At 37.7% G+C, this 21,292-nt stretch overlaps 1 protein-coding gene across 1 annotated transcript in view; it reads left to right on the top strand.

Moving 5' to 3' along the window:
- The window catches only part of OSBPL10 (oxysterol binding protein like 10), a 111,714-nt gene that overhangs the window by 19,130 nt on the left and 71,292 nt on the right, over positions 1-21,292 (top strand). Inside the window, exons 2-3 of the mRNA XM_036378629.1 lie at positions 11,165-11,346; positions 13,056-13,135. Of these exons, the coding sequence (XP_036234522.1) occupies positions 11,165-11,346; positions 13,056-13,135 (262 nt within the window). The remainder of the gene's footprint in view (positions 1-11,164; positions 11,347-13,055; positions 13,136-21,292) is intronic.

Below are 21,292 nucleotides of genomic sequence, written 5' to 3'. Positions count from 1 at the left end.
TCCACACAGACCTACAGCTGAAAATACTGACAATGCAGTGGTTTCCATGTGATGTTTGTAGTTGCAGAGGAATTTTGTTGTTGTTGTTGTTGTTGTTTTTTTTCCTCTGCTGTATGCATGACTCTGCAAAGTTTCCCTTCTACCCAAAGACTGACCTGGCTGTGTTATTCTGAATCCAGCTCTCATTCCTGGATTGGTGCTGTAGTGGGATGTGTTGCTGCGTGCTGCTGCTGGGCAGTGATGGGGACAGTGCAGGGAAGGTGACAGAGCAGGAGCTCTGCCTGACATCAGATAGGGGAGGCTGGTTCAGCTGAACTGGGTTTTTAAAGAGCAAGCCAGTAATTTTTCCTTGAGGAGGGAGAGAGAGCATTTACAACTGATTTCACTTGTGCTTTTTAAGGGCTGCCTTTTAAACTATACTGCCCAAATATGTGATGTAACACTTCATTGAGATTTTTGAGGAATGGTTGCTGTTTATTTTGCACCATTGCTGTGGACTGTGTTGTAAACATATTTCAGCCTAAATTAAGTGATTGGAATTTGGAGATATAAGTTGGACTAATATCTTAAGTTTAACTTTGTTTTTCCCCCTTGATTTTAGTTAACTGATCGTATATTGAGAAATGCCAAATCTACTTCATGTATTTTCTTCAGTAACGTAGTTTTGAAATGGAATTGTTCACATAGAATGGAAGCAATGATAAGAGGATGGCTGTGCTGATTTCCTAAGTCTTCATCCATGGAGATTATAGAAAATGTAAATAAGATTAAATATAGTTTTTGAAAGAGTTTTAGTTTCCAGGGGAGTGTCACATTCTTTAGAATTTCATATCAGTAACTTGAACAGAATTAAATACCTCTGAAACTGGTGGGAAGTAGCAAAAGCCCTCAATTTTCACTAACCTAATAATTAGCCTAATGTACATATAATCTGGTGCAGAAGAGTGTTTTGCTCTGAATGGTGGTTGGAAGTCTAGCTATTAAAATGCTCTTTTAGACTGCAGTGCCAAATGATTCTTCAGACTTCTGTTTATTTAGTTTTAGGTAGATTTAATGAAAACCTTTTGGCACATGCCATTGCCAAACTGTTCCGCTTGTCTGCTCCTTCATCCGTCCACTTCATTTCCTCTCTAGATTGTTTCTTGCTTGTTGGCAGCAGAGTGGTTGTAGTAAAACTGATGTTCTGTCTCAATAAATCATGACATGTGACTGTTCTAATTAATTTTCAGCAACATATTTCTGTTGAAAACTTGTAGGTTGGTGACATCTTTTTATTAAGACAGGTTTATGAATCCTATCTAAACCTTATATTTCATGTTCAAAAATAAAAAATGAGGGCAGAGAGAAGTAACAGTGAAGATAGCTCAGTGATTTAGCTATTTAGTTCAATAATTACTATATACAAAATAGTGCAGTTAGAATAGAATTTTTATTAGAGTTGCATGTCTTTCCTCTGAGGTTTTGCATTGTGTGTTAAAGCAACCTTGGTTTCTAGTAAGCAGTAAAAATAAATTTGAAAGAACTCCAATGGCCATTTTGCTTGCATTGACATTTAGTCCTTTTTATTTATGTCCTGGTCAACTCCCTGAAGACTCCTAACTTAGCACTACAGGCTGTTATTGTTAAATATGGGACTATATTCACCTATGAGGAACATTAGAGTTTACCTGCATAGATAATATCCCTGGCTTTTAACGCTGAGGCCAAATAGTTTGGGCTGAGATAACAGACTCCTTTTGTCTCTGTAATTGGCTTAAGACACGACTTGAAAGATACTCCTAATTTCTGTACTCTCATTGTTAAATTGAACAAACTGCAGTACTTGAAAGTAGCTGAACTACTCTACAGCTACTCTAATTGAAGCTAGAGTAGTCTTGTAATTTGAGCTACTTCTATTTGCAGTCTTTGCTGTCTGTTTTGTGGTCTGATTACCTGAATAGTTTGCTTGATATTCATGCCTGGAGGTGTTAGGCCATCTCCTGGTTTGTCATCCAGTCCTTGTCTCCTTCTCAGTGTCAGCATTTGTACTGTGGTCCAAGGGTCACTCCCTGTGCCTTTGTTGTTTGTTTCATAAATATTTCAGTCCCTGAAAGCATTTTATCTCCAGGTGAAATCCTAACTAACATCGGGTCTGGAATAAAAAGTCGAGGTCATGCTGGTTTTCTCATAGCTGAGTGCTTTTCTGTATATGGTCTGTAATTCCTGGCAGCAGAAGAGAGCTCCAAAAATCTACAGATGTATAAAGGTGCTTCTCCTAGATGGAACATAATATTCAATAACAGCAGTTGTTGGAGAAGAGAGGGGAAGAGTCGGGAGGTGCAAGTCAGGGGAACGTAAACCGACTTCACATCTGCAATAAGGGTCCAGTTCATCACTGGTACATCATAAGAGGGAAGTGATAATAAAGCTTAGGATCAGTGGAAGTTAGTGTGTGTTAGGGTGTGTGACTCTGTGAGGGTTTACTGCTTCCTTCATGCATTTTATGACCTGCTAGTAAAGTAGTTCAGAGGGCAAGCTCTAGTTGCTGAGGTGAAGGAGAGGGTTGTGGTATATTTCAACCGAATGTAAGTTTTCTGTTCAACAGCCTTTTTCAGGGGTGTTTGTGTTTGGGATTGCTAAAATTCAGTGGCTGCAAATTGTAGAGAATTTGGATTACAGATGATAGTATTTTGAGATAGAACTGTGATTTAGACCTGGCTGACTCTCATCAATTCAGTGGGATGTGGTTTTCTTTAAACTCTGTTGCATGGTAATTCCAGACTCTGAGACTGTGTGTTATGGGGACATTATGTTAGGTGACTGAATTTGCTGCAAGTCTCTCATTATATTTCATGAGAACCAAGCTGTCAAATAAATATATTTGAGTCATTTGTGGATGTTGTAAAAGCAAGAAGCAGAAAGACCAAGCAAAGGTCACATCTTCTCTAGTCAATCCGTGAAGTCTCCTCCAGGATGTGACAGGTAGCAGACAGAAATCTCCATAAAATACTGCCCTTGGTCAAATATCACTTCATTATTGATTTGTCTTCATATATTGCCATCTTGGAAGCGTGTTCTCTGTGTGTGTGCATATCCCTACTTAAAGGAGAGAATGTTGAAAGGATAATACATAGTAGTGTCAGTCACTGTTGGACTCATTAGTGCTCTAAGCAGTTGCCTTCCCAGTGGCTGCTTCAGTGCTGCCTTCTTTTTGATTACTTTCCTTCAGATTTGGTATTTAGTTTGTTGGAGAATTGTATTTTTTGATATGTCAGGCCAACTTCTAAGCTGTTTATTTAATTCTATATTTTTTATAAGTATTTAATGAAAGATGAATGCATGCTAGGTTGCAGGTGATTTTTGATGTGAAGTGTGCTTGCCAAACCTGTCAGATCTTTTGAAATGTTATTACAGAAAGTGTAAAGCAAAAAAGTGACATGCTTTTTCAGAAGGTCGAACATTTCTGTATTGCTTGCACATTTTGGTGGGGCTTTGTGTTACAGAAAAGAAAAGGCAATAAGATTCCTTCCATAGCTGGTGTAATTTTGGGAGGTGTTTGGGAGCAGTGTGGTAATGCAGCTGTTTGCTCAAGAGCAGTTTTGATAACTGCTAATGTGACTAGAGGGATTTACAAATATTAGTATGTAAAAGTTTCTTTCACAAGCTAGGTATAATTGATTGTCTCATTAGAGATACATATTTTTGTTTATTTTGGGGAAGAAACTCAATTTTTTTTCCCTAATTTTTAGTGTATGTGTTGCCCTTACCCCCAGTATTTAGATTTAGGGGGCTTTTTGTATGTTTTGCACTTGGATTGTCTTAGTGATTTGTTACAAAAATGAAAGCAAATTAATTTTTGTCATTTACTTACTGACTCTCACAAAGTTTGCTAATAAGGTCTTCTAACAGTTGTTTCTCTGGGTATTCTTAAGGTACTTTGCAACTAGAATATTCCTTGACTAACTACATGCATTCTACTTCTTTGCATCCTCTTCAGGATGACTAGGTGAAAGCTAAACATCTGAATGTAAAGCCCAATTTAGCTAGATGTAGGGATGACAGAAGAAAGTGAAGCACTTGATTTCTGATAGCTGCCTTGTTTACTGGTGGGGTTTTTATTGCTAGTTGTGACTGAACAATACTGCACTTAGACTTGGAGCAGAGAAGCAGTTGTCCATACAGGCTGCAAAGTAGGTTTCTGTAATTTTACTTTCTCAAAGGAGCAAAGCCTTGTTCCTGGATAAAGTGGAAAGGTGGGACTGGGAGAAGATGGACCAGACAGCTTCCTTCCTTTTGGCGTCCAGGTGATTGCAGACAGCTCCTGTGGGCTTGTCTTCAGTGAGAACCAATTTAGCTACTGAGCTTTGTGTCACACAGAGCTCTGCCTTCCCCTCTGAAGGGGAATGAAGTTGGTGTGTGTACAACTAATTTTCTTGTGTATGTTTCCTTGACCTTGTTTTAGAATCTCATAGAATTGTGTCTTTCTAAAGGTTACCATCCTTTCATTACATGCAGATCATTAGAAGTGACATGTAAGTACTTGGTTCTTGTTTTGGTTTAGGTCTTCATTGTTTTTCTTATGAAGGAAAGCATATTTTCCTGCCTGGAAGCTCTGTTTTCAGTCTGGGACCTGAATCAAGCTGGGTAATAACATTTCCAGAATTCAAATTACAGCAGCCTGTTTATTCCCCCCGTTATATCTCTTTTCTCTTGACCTGCAATATGAGAATTTCAGTCTGCTTAATTGTTAAGTAGTAGTGAATTTGGAACAAGGAAAAGGAAGGTTGCAAGGATTACTGGTAGCCAGCCAGTGTGATGAGCTGTGAGCAGTAGGTGCTGTTAATGGTATTAAACTCAACTGTGTACCTTTTGTTTATGTTTGTCCCAAAATTGCAATTGCAACCCCTCAGCATGGCCATGTTGTACTGAAGCATGGATTAGTATGATGAATGTACTTCTCCACAATTCTCTATGAATTCAAAGCCTGATGGGTACAAATGGATGTGTTATTTTTAGGCCTATTCTTCCTCCTTCTTTCCTAAAAAGCAACCCCTAAGCAATTTTTAATGTTTATCCTTACTGTAATCTCTTTTTCTGTAAAATCTGGGCAACATATCCATTTGTCACTACAGAGAAGTTCAGACAGTTGAAAATAATTGGCATTGCAAGCAGAGGTTGATGACCTGATGAGCTGGTCAGTAGCAATTGTTTCTTCACTGAGAAAGAAGTGACATTCTGGTTCATAAAGAGGGCTTGCTGGGACTTGACAAGACAGGAAAGGAGATTTCTCTTAATATTTTATTTGTGTGAGAATTCTGCAGGTGTTAAAATAATGAAGGGCCTGATCAGCGAAAATGAGCCGTTCATCTGTTAGTTGTGGATAATACTTCCTCTCTTTCCTAACTGCATTTTAGATGCAGAACACCTCTAAAAGTATCAAGCAAATTGTAGTTCATCGTGACTGAATTCCAGTAATGCTGAAAAATTACTGTTCTAAAAATTCAGTTTTCATACAGAGATGCTTGAAGTCAGTAAAGGTTTTAATGAATACTGTGATTCTTACACTTTCCTATGTTAAAAAATGATAAATTGAGGAACCTCAGTGCAGACAGGGTGGTAGAGCTACTGAAATGTAAGCACGTTCTCCTGATTATCAGTCTTTAAATGACAACTTTGGAGATAAATTTTAATAATTAAGTCCTTGGCTGTGGAATGTGTGCGTTCTATGCTTTATCTTTATTGGCTTGAATAATTCCATTAGTTTTATGGATCAAGGTAAAAATGGAAAAAAAGAAGCTCTTGTATGAATATGGTGTACGGGATGTCCTAATAAGATACAGTTTCCTAAAAATGAAACATTTCTGTGTGACATCTTATTCAGTTACAGGAGCCATAAAGTTTGCTTTTGTTTGACACAGTAATTTACTTTATATCCTACAGTTCTTATATATTTTTAAACTACTTCTAAAAAAGGAAGAAAATTACAGAATAGTTTGATTCCTTATTCTTGAAAATCTTCCTTTAGAGGGTTATGGAATCAGTGAACAATATGTGTTGGCAGTGACTGGGGGGAGATTGGAATGGAGTGAAAGGAAAACATGTTTGGAAACTCAGAAATGTTAAGAACAGTGGTTGAAGAAGAAGGTAGTGAAATTCCTCTGTTGTGAGCTGCTTCTGTTCTTGAGTTAATTTGGTGCTGAAGTATTGAGTAGATCATAGTATTTGTCACATTGTCTGGAATGATGAGTTCAGTAGTCTGAGAAGGGAAAATGTATGAATTGTTACTATTCCAGTGTGTGCCTGTCAGGGTCTTTTAAGCCTGAGTGAATACTGTCCTGTTTCAAATAAATGTATTTTTATTTAAACAATTTGCATTTTTATGGCTAAAGCAAAATAAAAAGCAGATCATAAAGTATGTATTGTGAGATTGGTTTAGGAGAAAAGATGTCTGCAGAAAACCTAAAGTGGTGTTTTAGAAAGAAAAGTTCCTCTATGTATCAGTGAGTTAAGAAACTGGGGAAAAAATCTCCAAAAAGGTGAAACAAAGCTAGCCTGCTGTAGAAGCAACCCAGCATCCCTCTCCATCCAGAAGTACTTGCTGTGTTAGGTCATAATAAAAGGAAAAAATTTTGTTTTGGAAATTATGGAAAATTGGAAGATTTTTGTCGTTAGTCAGCAGGATTTGTCTGTGCCTAGTGTGCAGTATTTGGACATCCATACAATTTTAAACATAAAGCCTGGGATTAGACATGGTCCAGCTATGAAGCACGTAAAATTCTTTAATCCAGTGAGGTGAGCAAATTATGTGGGAAATGTTTGTATCATGTGCTTCTGATAATTATGTGTGGCTTTTAAAATTTTTTTAAAAATTTTTTATTGCCTCAAATCTGTTATAGTGTTGAAATGTCAGTTTTTCTCATGGAAGACCTGTTAAGCTGCTGTTGTTTGTTGACAATCTCTTGTGGTAGAGCATGTTCATGTCCTGCTATACTACCAGCATTTTATCACTCTTTAAAGCATAGGTCACTGCTTTTTCTTAAAGTCTTCTTGAATAGGGAACTAATAATAAATTATTTTAATACTCTATAATTATATGAACATGTTATATTTATTAGTCTAATAAATGCTCTTATTAGTGGAAGCAACCCCAGTTGAAATACTTTATTACTACAGTGTTTGACCCTTCCTCTCTAAGAATTCAGAAGGCAACATTTCCACTTCCTAGCATATCATACTTGTTCTGCTTGACATTTTAAAATTTTTTAAAATGGCTATAAATGAATGAGTGAATGGATGAAGGGCATGGTGAAACATAACTGTTTAATTAAGACAGTTGTAGAATTTATAAGACTTAGGATTTATGCAGAGAGGGCATTAATTTTGAAATATCGGAAGTAAAAGAGAAAGAAACTGTCATCGGGCTATATTGACAAACTCCTGAGTGACTTAAAGTAGCAATTCTAGTCACGTCAGACTTCAGTTCTGCAGAGTGTGGTGAATGTTTTCTCTTGTAATTCATGTCAGTTGGTAATGGCTCTGCTTTTGGTTGGAGTGCCATAGGGGGACTATCCTGATGGATCTCAGGAGCTTAAGGGAAGCTGGGCCAGAGGAAGCTTTTAGTTTCTGCATGGATTTGAATCTGAAGTGAGAAATCCATTGGCTCTTCATTTGTGAAGCCTGCATTTTCTTGCCTGTAATTTTGCCTGTCCATTTTGAACTGTGCTTAAGCAGTTAAAACTGCTTAAAATATGCTTAAGTGGTGATTTTCTACCTCTCCTCTAGATGATTTTCTACCTTTCCTCTTTTAAGGACTATTAATTTAAAAAAAAGTTATTCTGGTTTTGGAATAACAGAAAAATCCAGCTGTCTTTTGGAAGTGTCTTTCATTAACAGTCATTTCACAATTTCTCTGTAGCACTGATTTTTTGTGTGAGAAGTATGACATAACTGGGCTCTGCCACCTTCTGCCTGACTGTTCTCTAAAGAGTACATTTGTTTTCATCACTGGTATCTGAGATTTAATTACAGAAATATGACGTCATGGGTAAATGTGAGCAAGGCCAAGTAGAGCAGTAAGGATGAGGTGGCCAGATGAATCAGTTGTAGAGAGGTTAGTGCTGTTATTTCCCTGGTAGGCAGAACAAATGACTTTTAGAAGTTAAAAGAGATCTCTGTCCTTTTGATTCAGCTGCACAGTGCTTCTAAAATGGGACATGTACCCTGCTCTTCTACTTTATATGTGTAATGCTTTTCCATCCTCAGTTAATGAAAGACTCTGGTCTTCATTTCTTCTGTGTTTTTGTGATGGTCTGAACTGGGTCATCATTTGGTCTGTGATGCGAGAAAATGTTTTTGAAAGCTGCTCCTGTTTTTCCTATCTCTTTGTGTTCCTCTCTCCTCCACCTCCTTTGTATGAAGCCTTGCACTGCTTGATTTGACATTTAATTCCTTATTCCTTCTCCTGGCTCTTTCTATCCTTTTAGCAGTTTTCAAAGTGTGTTATCTCCCTGCATCTTTGTGAGACTATAGTTGTCTGTGCAGTTTATTCTTGTCTTTTTCTGTGATACCACTGTGTGAAAGGTGAAGAGGGGAGTTGCACATCAAACCATAATCTTTGGAAAGGAAACGCTTGATTCTGTGTGATGTGAACAGTGTCATGGCCAAAATGCTTGTGAAAAGTTCCTGATTCTTTTGGGACAAGAAAGAAGGCAAGATACTTGAGGGTGATGTGAGGGCTTCTGAAAACTAGTTACCTTTTTCTTTCTTAAAATTACTGCTTGATTTCTGAATTGCTTGCTTTTGCAGGCTTCTAAGACATCATCACAAAAAACCTAAGGTACAAGGTCAGTGGTGATGTTCTGTTTTTCTGAGACTGTACATAAAATAGGTTGTGGTTGGCTAGAAATCCAGTTAACACTACTGCTGTAGCAGTGATAACAAGGATGTGGAAGGTTGCAGTCTCTGCATTTGGGAATTTGCAGAAGTTGCTGCTGTCTGATGTCATTATGCTGGTAAAGGTATTATTCTGTACTCGAATGGCTGGTTTCCTTCCCTGGGGTAGCTTTAAGCCAATGCAAAGTCCATTTTTGTGGAGCTTACAGTCATTCTGGGAGTGCTTTGCTGGTCTAGCATGCAGAAGTTTCTGAGCTGAAGTGCTCGTAGTGTTTATGTAACTTAATAGATTCTGTTCTAATAGACTCAGAGGAACTTTTTTCTCCAAATCCTTTGGTCTTAATAGGAGAAGAAGAAACTTTTTTTTACCTCTCTTTTTCTTTCCTTTTTTTTTTTCTCCTCTAGCTGTTGTTCCTCCTTTTGTTAATTGTAGATATGCACTTTAGTAACCACAATGGTGATGTCCAAGGTAGTAATTGATTAAAAAATGGCCAAATAACAAAGGCTGAAATAAATTATTTGTACCTGAACAATAAAAGGACAATGAAATTATAATGAGGATGGCATGGGCTGGGAATGAACATCACTGCATATAAAGTCTAGACTTGTTTGCTGAGCTCGGAGACGATGGGGAGAAGCATTAGCTCTAGGGTCAAGCTACTGTGTCATTTTCTCAGGGGCGTGGCATCACTTCTGTCTAGTGCTCTGCTTTTTCTCTTGAGTATGTAACAGATGTTCCCAAAATATCTGGAAAAATGAGAATGAACAAAATTAAAATTTACTATGAAATATGCAAGTCTGAGTTTAAAAAAAATGTTTTCCAATTCTGCTATTTTCCCCTGCAGTTAAGTGTATTGTTTTCTCCTACTAAGCAACCTGGAGAGAAAAAGTGCTTCTTAAGGGGAAGAGAAGTATTGTAAATAATTTAAAAATCAAACACAACAGGAAGGTTATGAACTGGTACAATACTAGTCAGTAAGGTAATATGAAATTTTGGCAGTTTCCTTTTAGGGCATCCTTATTTCTAACACTACTATTGCAAATGTGGTTGTCATTCAGCTTCCATTCCTCCAGTCCTTCTTTGTGTTGAAGATAACCTGCAGAGGGAAGGTGAAGTGATGTGCTGCTACATGATTACAAAAGGGAGGCTTTCCATTTGTTTCTTGAGGAAAAGGATGCAGAAGAGCTTGTGGGAGATGGAGTCAGGGCAGAAGTGAAGGGTGTGGTGGTGCACTAGCTTAAAATTCTTTGGGACAGGGTTGTTAATCTGTAACAATTGAAAGAGAATTTGATCTTTGCTCAGATGTGGAGGCAGTGGCAGTAGAGAGTTAAGCATAACTGCAGCAAAGGAAGGGGTCCCAAGCAAAATGTCTGAAACTCAGTAAGTCTTAGGCAATAGCTGCTTGCATCATGTCCAGGCTTATTTGGCATGAATAAAGAGAAGAGCAGGCTGTGAAGATAATCCTGGAAATGATCTGTGATGGTGAAGGTTAGATGGAGATGTTCTCAATATGGGGATATTGTGAAGACAAAATGTGGTAACTTGAGCAAGTTTGGGATAGACAAAGCAACAGAAGTCTAAATAACCACAGTTTTTGGAATATTTTACACAACTTCATATGACCTGTGGTAATCTTCTCTTAGAGGAACAGTAGCAAATATTGTGTGTTACAAATGCCCATGTTAGTGGGATTAGCCATATTGTTAGGGGTGTTTTTTTAGAAGCAGCTAAGGAGGGTTACCTGCATTTGTGTGATCTTTGGTCTAGGCTATTGAGGATTGTAGTAGACTGACCTTCATGTGAGCCAGGAGGCTGCTGTCTGTTCCCTCTTGGTCAAGGGTTAGTGTTAAATAATTGTTCTTTGTGATACCATAGAAGATTTCCAGAGGGAAATGAAATTTAGGATCTGTGCTATTGTGAAAGAAGGGTTCATCTGTGGGGAAAAAATAAATGTTTTCAACTCCTGAGGCTGACACACCAACTTTGAAATGCCTTCACTTTCATTTAGTGCACTTGGGCAACCCAGTTAGTTTATTTTTTGTTTGTATGATCTTTCAGTCTTAGGTGTTGGTTTATTGTGAAATGGCTTGTGTTATGAATAAAGGAATAGATCATCTACCCCTGAAAAACCAAGCCTAATAACAGTACCTTATAAAATTGTAATTACAAAAATTACTTTAACCTTCTTTGTATATTTATGATCTTGATTTAAGATCAATCTGTGTCCTTTGTTGGGTAAATGCATGAAAAGCTTCTGTGGAAATACTGTATGCTTGTAATTTCTTTCAACAGGTACTTTGTGCTGGACTTTGAGACGGGGATTCTGCAGTATTTCATGAATGAACAAACTAAAAACCAGAGCCCAAAGCCACGAGGAGCCTTGTCTTTAGCTGGAGCTATAATATCGCCCAGTGATGAAGTGCCACACATGATGGTGGTCTACTCTGCTAATGGAGAGATGTACAAGCTAAGAGGTACAGTGCTGCTCACAGTGCCTGCTGAATTGTTCTTCTCTTCCACTCCCACTTCTGCATCTCTTCTCTCATGTCTCATTTCCCTGGGCTGTCAGAAAGTAGTGGCTATCCAGCTCTGTTATTACCCAGTATATTTTAAAACACGATAGAGGAGTAATCTGGAGTTAAGTACATGTGACTTTAAAATGTATAGACTTTCAGGGCTGGAAGGTACCTCAAGGTGGTTTCTGTAATCTGTTACTGTGGCATTTTCATTGAATGCTGTATCTTATTTGCTTCCAAAGGAAGAAGAAGGTGCTTTCATTGCTTCCACACCATAACATTTGTTTTCTAGTACTGTTCTTCTCTGCCGCCATCCTGCAGATAATGTGCAGTAATGAATCTGATGATGGGTCAGAGAAGGGAAAAATGCCAGTGAGGGGTGGCTGAGATATTATGTTCTACTCAGTCTTGGAGTAATTGAATGCTCCTGTGATATAAAATGTTCTCTTCCCTTGTTCCCAAGTATAAGACAAACAATACAGGGTATATAGGAGATACTTTGGAATATTTACAAAAAGGAAGAAAAAAAAAAAGGCAGTGTTTTGATTTTAAGGTATTTTCAGTATGGTTGATTGATCATGATGCTTCCAAGTCAAGCTAATTTATAAAAAAACCCTGTTATCTAAAAGAAAAGATAGATAATGCAGTGTAACAGAAGTATTCTTAGTTTTATTCTGACCACAGTTTACCAGTTGTCCAGCAGCACTGAGCATGCTGGAGTCCCCTGTGCTACAGTGTGTTGCTCTTTCATATGCAGAACTGAATTCTGAAACAACCAGGGAGAATTTCTGATAAAATGCTTTGAAAGTTGCACAGCTAGAAATCATCTTGTGTTTCATTATGCTTTTCCAATCACTTGAAATTATGAAATGCTTACAATATGCTGCTTTTAATTTAATGATGTCTGTGAATTTGATTAAAATCAGTAAACAATTTTTATGCTGAGTCAATAACCATTAAGATACTCAATAGCAGAGGAAGTAAGAGAAAATATTTACTGAAATTATCAACTCTGTATTGCTATTCTTAATGAGGATTCCTGTAGTAGTAGTTTAGGGAAAAACAAAAGCCTTTCTCCTAAACAGACTTAGTATATTACACAGGAGCCATCTGAGAGCAGTCAAACTCTTCAATGGTTTTTAAAGCTGGTTTTTAAAGATGTGTGTGGGAAATTCCTATGTTTTTAAGTTGCATGTGAATGACATGGGTTTAGAGAGAGATTTAGTTGAACTCCATTAAAAGATAAGCACTTAAGTATCTGGGAAACTGGTAGCTTGTCTGGTAGCTGATTGACAACCTGAGTGTAGAGCTTTTATGGATTTAAATGCTGTGGTGTATCCTTCACAAAGACAGACAAATAAAACAGAAGTGGGTGAAAAATTTTGAACAAAGTAGTCTTCTTGAGGTAGGTAGTTCTGCCTTTGCTAACGCGTGGAAGAGATAACTATGAGGAAGACTCATGCTTATTTCTTCCAACTGGCCTCTTAAGTACAGGTTTAGATGTGTGGCACTGAAAAACTTAAGTGTATTTATGTAGCATAAATTAGGATTTATACTTCATCCTACTCAATAATTAATCTTTCCCCCTCTGTCCTGCGCTGTCACCTCTTGGGCAAAAGAGTATTGATTTATGTGTGATTGCTTGCATTTTCTTGTTTCTGTTCTAGCTGCTGATGCAAAGGAGAAACAGTACTGGATAACTCAGCTTCGATCCTGTGCCAAACATCACAAGGAAAGTGATTCTAAGGTAAATAATTAAGAGTGAGAAGTAACTATTATGTTTTAGGTGGAGTAGGTGAAGAACAGTATAGCCTGGATGGCTGGCTGTTGTCATTAGTGGGTTGATGTTAAGAGGGTTTTGAGTAAAAGCAGCAAGTTGTCATTTGTCACTAATGAGCAGGATAGGTCAGTTTGGGCGATCCTAATAAATAAACATTTTCCTGTTTATGACAAATTAGTAAAGTGCATAGTTAATTGAGTGGCTGAATCAACCAGGATGCCAACTGGTGCCAACTTTTTATACTCAATTGCCAGCAAGGAATTATTCCTCAGTATGTTTTCTGGTCACTTCTTAAAAGCATTTAGATGTTTAGCATCTATAACTGTGATGAGGTGGTAAAACTGCTGTTCAGTATATATGACATTGGAGACTTGTGCAATGGGCATACTGATTCTTATGCTTCTACGCTCTATTAATTTTCATTATATTTCTTAATACTGGTTTTATTTTTATGCTTTTCCTGCTTGTGATAAATTATTCTATTAATAGCAAAATCTCATTTAGAATAGCAGTAATTTAGTTGAAGCTGATCTTTGTGGAACTGAAATTTGGATCATATTTCTTCTTTAGGTAAAAACTGTTACACTTGGTAGTAATTTCTGTTCAGACTATCTTTCCATGTTGAGCTCCTTCAACAGGAGTAGTATCTGCATATTTAGTCCTGAATTAATTCATGTGTCAAGAGAAAAACCTTGGTGTTGCAACAATGAAAGTAAACAGCAATTAGCAGTGGTCCAAAGAAAGCAAACAAAATTTCAGAAATTATCAGGAAAAAGAAGAATAGCAAGAATACTTAGCTTGCTCTAGCTCTGTCAAATACTTGTAATGAATACTTTTATCAGTCCCCTTCCATTTCTGAAATGAAAAATTGGAGTGGGGATAATGAAGTACTTTTCATCATATTTGTTATTCTTCTGTACAGGATGAACTCTGTGTGATGAAATTTGACTTCATTGTAGTCTTTTTTTTCTGGTGATGAGAATGGAAAGGGCAAATCAGTATAGTAAGTGCTCTACAGTGGCTGAATAGGAAGTATTGCTTAGCTGTTAATAATAATGTTGGTATGGGGAGCCTCAAAGAAAAAAGGAGTTGAAAACAGGCCAAACAAAAAACCAAAAAAAAGGCACCAAAAGGACATAAATAGAAAGTGGAGAATATGTTGGGATGCTTTGGAAGCCAGAAGTGTTCAGGAATTTGAAAAGCATTTGAAAAGCAAAATTTTATTAGAAAGTCTTGACTAAATGAGTAGGAGACTGGTAAATACACAGCCAGTTTCTGCCACAGAAGATCTAAGGCACAACTTTTGGAAACAGAAGGCTTTAGAGTGGGGAGCATCTCACTGGTCCACTTGTATTCTTGCATAGTGACCAACAATGCTGTGGTTTGCTCTTTGTTCCTATGCTCATCGTGCAAGAAAATAAAAGTATTTCCTTAACTGAGGGGTGGTGGACATATGTAGCAGAGGAACTAAATGGAAGAGTATTTCAGATAGTAGGAAGAGGGTTCTTGCATTTTTCTTTAAGACTGGTAAGTTACAGAAACTTGGCATAGGAAGTTGGGAGTATAGATGTATTTTGGAATAGATATGTTTTAATTGGCTTGAATCTGTTGAGTATAAAGCAGAAATGCTGAAGAAAAGTATGCTTCTTAGCTCTGTGTTACAAATCAAACTAGGTCACTTTTCACTTGAAATGTTTGTTACTGAAGCACTTTAAGTTCTCTGCTTTTGTAAGTCACAAGCAAATAGAGAATATCTATCTTCTGTGTTTTTAAACTTAACAGTCCAGAAAATAAAATTCTGTGTTTTTAAACTTAACAGTCCAGAATTTATGTGCTTCAGATGACATCACTGATGACTCTGTTTCTTACTCAAGAAGTGGACTGTACTTGAAGCAATTTTGTGCTTACCTGTTCCTAGAAACTTTTCTTGTGACAAGATTTATCTCTTACTTTTAATATGCCTTTTCCCTTTTCCCCCTCCTGTTTTCTCAGTATTAGAATACTAACTGAGAAGAATATTTTAAGTGGCTTTAGTATCGCATATACGGTGAACTTGAATTTCATCTGCAAGTAAGATTTTAAATTTCTCTCTGCTTTTCTTTATAAAAGGAAGGGATCAAAAGCTTAAATGCTACAATAATTAGACTTTGGAGATCAGATATCATTTGCAAGGTAACAATTCTTCACAGAAATTCCAGAAACTAAGGGAAAAAAAAAAGACATCTCTATTCTTTTGCTTTCAATTTTTTTTTTCTTAAAGTTTCTTTCTTCATATTCACTGCCTGGTAGGAGATACGAGAAGCAAGAACTGCTTCATTTCATTGTATTGTTTTTTTTCTTTCTCTTGTGGCTCTTTATACTAAATGATTATTAGCACAGGAGTGGAAACATGCTCTTTAAAGTGTTTTAAATTTACATAAAATAGCATTCTGCTATTTTTAGCTGCCTTACTGTTTCAGCTTAGGGTCTGGATTTTCAAAGAAAGGTCTGTAATGACACAGAGATGGGTGTATGCTTGACTTACTTTTGCATAATCGAGGACTTCACAAAAATCTGTATTTTTGGGTTTTGTTAAAATAGCTCTACCACTGATAGGATTGTCATGATGTGATTTGTTATTCTGCTGTCAGCAAGGTTGGATCTCTTTATTCCTCCCTCTCTGCATACTTTATACTCTGTAGTAAGTGGAAACTGCCAGTTATCTGTCTCTCATCATGCTGTAAGGAACAGGCAGATACTCATGTGTTCTGAGCTTCTGGAGTTTGAACAGAATCCAAGCTCTGTCTCTGCTGGGAACAGCCTCTGGGAAGTTGAAGTCTGAATGTTTGCTCCCAGCTTCTCCTGCAGCTTAAATTCACCTTTTTCATAGGAATACTGAGATGCAGAAATTTCTAGCTGTTCTTGAGGAGTCATAAACTTGAATGAGGTAGAATGGGAAGTGAAAAATATGCAGTGAGGGGTATATTTTCTATTATGCAAGTGGGATATAGTTTAAATGTGAAAAAACCCAATAATGGGATAACCAGGCAAGCAGTAGGAGGTTTTCCAAGAATACCAGCAAAGTAAGTTAGCGACAGGTTATTCATACTGGAGAGAGCACACTTTAAAAATCTTGAATAGATATTATTGGAAGGGAATTTGTAGAAAAACATGATAATTTGGAGGATGTGTTTCAAAGCTGAAGCCATGTCACCGTTTCTGTGAAATATTCAGAGAAGAGCATTCCTACTGGCTGCACTGGAGGTAGATCAGACTTAGTTTACTTTCTTTTTTTCAGCTACTGCCTGCTTCAAAATGCTACTGAATGACTGTTTTTAAAGCTTCAGCTGGGGATTGGAGTGGTGGAGGAAATTAAATAGAGAAGTGATTGAAAAAAGAAAGAAAAGGTTGTATACTAAAGACTAAATTTAGTTGTGTCCTAATGAATGGTCCAAAGGTGAGCGGTACAGTTAATGAGTGGATGTAACTCAAGCTAAGTCTCTGACTTTAATTAAATTTTACATGGTAATGATAAAAAAAAAGCAGTAAAAGAATAGTGTTCACTGGCAAATAATTCCCATGTTGTCACGTAATCTTAATGTTCTTGATATTCCCATACAAGTCTCATTTCACTTAATTACAGATTGTTCAACCTCCATAAGTGCCAAATCAACTGTTTTGGAAGAAATCATCTATGTCTGGATAGGATTGCTGGCTCTTTTAGACTATTCTAAGTGAATATTTTGTACAAGCTTTAATTAAAACATTAGTCAAATTTGCATTCAGTGATATAAAGTGCTTTCAAGAAAGAGTAGGCTTAGGAGTAATTTTTGTGGTAACTTCCAAGAATAATTTTGTATCCAGAAATTGTCACAAGCTTTTTAGTTCTTCTGTTTCATCTTCCTTTTTTCTTGACTGTTTAATGATGGTGGCTGTAAAAGCACTACTGAAAACAAACACAGGTTTTTAAACCAGCTCTTAATGCCAGTGTGTGGACTGGTTGCTGGATTTGCATATAGCCCTTGTATATCTCAGTGTGTCTGTATCAGGAATGTGACAGGGATACAGGTTCTGTATCAGGGAACAGAACCTTTATCTTGTGAAGTCACTTCTGTGCTCAGATGGTAACTTTCAGCTTAGGTCTGTGTTAGAATAAGGAGACAGACTCTCAATTGTTTTAGCTTTTTGGTTTTGAGCTGCACAGTGAGCTAGCTGCTTAAAATTGGATGATGTGGATTCATCTTTAAGCTGAACTCATTTGCTGATTTCTTGCAGCTGTAGGTTGCAATCCAATTCCCTTCCTTCTGCTGCCACCTTTTGTGTGGGCTTTGTCATGTTTCCAGTTCTGGATTAACCTGGGCATCAAAAGTAGAAAAAATGGCATCCTACTAAAAAGAGCTTAGCTCTCTGACCAGCTCTCTGAGGAATGTGTGTCTCTGGCTCTGGCTCTCTACTGGCTTACCTCCCTGGAGTAATGGTGGGGAAAAAAAGTCCAAACCTGCCCCTGTCAAGTATCAACTGCAGTAGCAGTTTGGCTATAATGTAAACAGCACCAGCAGTAATACCTCAAACTTAACACATCTGTCATATTGTTATGAGGCAGAGGTGTAATTATTCTCCACAGCTGGAAGAATGACTATCATGGATCTTTGGTTTTATCACGTTTCTTTTTGCTTTAGTAATGAATGGCCACAGAGATACCTTTACATTTTTAAGTGGATCATTGGCTGAGTATATTTAACATCTGCATGGTAACTTTCCATAAAGCTAAATTGGTGAAAATTTCAAGTCCCTTTTAGTGTTATTTTGGTTCTTCTATGCATGTCAAATTGCTTTGCCTTCTGAGCTTCATGTGTTCCCTCTGTTGGTATGCTTGTCTGCTTCCTCTTCTCATCCCTGACCTATGGAAGTCAACTAAAGAATGGCATTTCTAATTAAAGCATGCACTGAAATCCTTACAGTAGTGGGGCTGAGAGGGAAGCAGTGCTTGGCTGTTGATAGTTGTTTTTGTTTGACATCTTTTTTCCTCCCTTTGGAAGCTTCATGAAAATAAGAGTTGGTCACTGCTTCTAAAATATTTCTACAGAAATGGAAGAAAATCAATTTAGGATTGAACATGCTCAAATGATTCTTGATGAAGAGAAGATTTTATGATAGAATGATTATCATAGTCTCTTGCTTAAAAAAAGACATATATTGCCTTACTGAAGATGATGAAACAGTATGATATTCTATCAGAAAAGTTAGTACTGCAGAGTGGTGCTTGACAGGAATATGCAAAACATCATAAGCTAGTCCCTGTGTAGTGTTGAAGTTTGGATGATATGTAGATTCTGTCATTTGCATTTTAATATTTGTGAATGATTATAATGTAAATGAAGCAGAACTGTGTCTAGGTTTATCTTTTATCAGTGTTTGTTTACTTAGGATGCATTGGAAAAGAAGTAGATGTGAATTAAAACACTGAATGGTGGTATCTCAAAATTGTAATTACTTTCTGATAGTGTGTGACTTCCCATAACTCTCAAGCTTCATGCAGGGATTGGTTTTCTGTGCTGTATATGTGCAGAGGAGTAAAGGAGTGTCATTTTGGTAATTATTATTCAGAGAAAAACATCTGTGGCAAAGTGCCTGTGAAAATGATGATTATCAACCATAAGCAGATATGACAATCACTTCAAAGTTATTTTATTGATCTCTGGAAAATTGCATTTACTTTCAAAAATAAACAAAATTGTTTGCTTCTGGTAAATGGTGAAAAACACTTCAGCTTCTTTGTGAACAGGAAGGGCAATCTCCTGGGAGAATGAGTCATGAAAACATTAGTATAGTTCGAACTTACTGTTCTGCAATTCCATTATTTTAATTGTTAGGATTTTTGATATCCAAATGGAAGCACTCATTATACTGCTTTTTTATCTTGGGGATGGACAAGCTATTAAAATAAAAATCTTAACCCAAATCTGTTTTAGCTAAGCATACTTTAGCTAGCTTTAGGTCATAAAACCCATATGAATGCAAGTTACAAATTAATCTTTTATTAGCTTCTTTATTATTCTTTTATTGGTTTCATTTTATTAGCAGGTGAAATGTTGGTGCAATGGTAAGGTGTAGCCTCAGGAAAGAAAATTTGCAGTCCTTTTGGGATACTTCAGCCTGTGGATTCCTTGACTCATTATTGGCACTGTGCATTACTAATGCTGAAGAGCTTACATTTTCCTTTCATCAGACTTTTCACTCTCTTTTTATTTATTTAGTTGCGAGCCAGAAAGCAGCAAGACCAAAGAAAATGAGGTATGATAATAATTAGAGGGGCAGATCAGTCATACGAGCAGTGCTGGGGGAAGAGCAGGGGATTAGGCATGAAGGCCCATCAGTTACTGTCATTGCTTTGATTTCCTTTGAGAGTGACTTTAATGGCTGTTGTAGTATGATTTATAATTAGAGTGCTTTTAGCAGTGGAAAACTTCACATAGATTTTCACATTTTACCAGAAATGGAAAATTTGGATTTTTGCACAGCTGTGTGTCAAATGCAAAAAGGATGCTTGTCATTCCCAGTGTTGAATCTCAAGAAATTCTGCGAAAGAGGAGTCAAGTATTTGGCTGGGACATAGGTGTTGACAATGTACTGTAAAATTCAAAAGTGCCTGAGGGGCTGAGTGTGCAGTTCCTGGAGAGTCTTCTTCTGGCAGTGACAGGAAGAAGCTGTCAGAAGGAATTGGATGCTTCCCCCATTTTCTTGGATGCAGCAGGCACAGTACTCTGCTGCTGTTCTCTGTGACAGGTTAGTCCAACTTGAAAAGGTTTTGAGTGGTTCCAAAAACTGCCTCCTGCAGACATTCACATGCATACTGGCTGTGACAAAATTTTTATGTTTGTCATTGAGGCGTGCCTAGAGAGAGCTTCATGGGTAGCTGGAGGTCCTGGTGCTGAGCTCATTTAAAGTTTGTATGTTACGGATGCTCTCTAAAGAATAATACCAAATTTAGGTGCTGGAGTATTTGTGTTGTGGGCTGGTGGAATTTTCTATCATGTTGTTTGGAAATGTTGCGTCACTGTAGGTGGATGAAGGATGTAAAGAAGACAAAGAGATGAGGAGAGGTTGCTTCTAGACCTGTAGGAGCTGATTGTGGACCAATATATTTAGGTCTGATATTTTGCACAGACCATGTATGTGTGAATTCCAGATTGACAGTCTCCCTGACTGGATGAGCTCTATAGGACTGGTGACTTTTCTGTGCTGCAAGGGGAAGCAAAGGGCTCTAGGAGGCTCACTGGCAGAGGTGGTCTCTCCCTGGAGATCACAAAGCTCCATGCCTTGCCCTACAACATGCCGAGGTCTCTGGTGTCGAGATGACCCCGAGGTGTTAGAAAGTCTCTTTTTCCCAGTCCTGAGACCGAAGAAGAAGATGGGATTCCTCAGATCTGGTTCTCAAGGTTGTTTATTTTCTCTTATCTAATACATTGTCTTTCTGACCCGCTGAGGTCTGTCTAGCAGGTCGGGTTGAGGCACACACTGACCGCCCTCAGGGCAGTGTTATCTTTTTATACTAAAACTACATGTACTTTATTTACAATAAATATTTACAAAAAATAATTTTCCAATACCTATCACCTATGTTAGACAGTTTGTCTCTACTCTAAACCAATCCAAAAGTGCCACCATCACAGCAGAAGGTGGAGGCTAAGAAGAAGCAAGAGGAAGGACAGGACATACCCAAATCCCTCCATCTTGCCTCCTGAACCCCCTTTCTAAGACTCCAAAATTCTACTTTTTCACCCTGTGATAAATTCACTAACATTCTACTCAAACTCTTGTGGCTTATAAAGCTTTACACAAAGTTGGTAACTTTTTCCATGGGCTAAGATTGAAGGCACAGGTGTTTTTGACTCCGTGCCAAGGTCTCTGAGCCCCCTGCCAGGGTCTCAAATCACCCAGGGCAGGCAGAGGAATGTCCTGGGTTCTGACACAACAGAGCTGAGTGGCAGGCACATCAGGCAGTGGATCCATGGGCAGCCCTTGCCAGGCTGTGTGCTTGTAGGGTCTTGGGTTTACCTTGTGTCCCTATAGCAGCACAATCTTTTTGAGCACCACCCACTACTGAAACTAGAGATGGACTGTTTTTTCTAATTTTTCTCTCCT

This window comes from Molothrus ater, chromosome 1 (assembly GCF_012460135.2).
Source record: "Molothrus ater isolate BHLD 08-10-18 breed brown headed cowbird chromosome 1, BPBGC_Mater_1.1, whole genome shotgun sequence".
NCBI classification, from domain to species: domain Eukaryota; kingdom Metazoa; phylum Chordata; class Aves; order Passeriformes; family Icteridae; genus Molothrus; species Molothrus ater.
The sequence above is the reverse complement of the archived record's forward strand: the minus strand, read 5'-3'. Positions and strand labels throughout refer to the sequence as shown.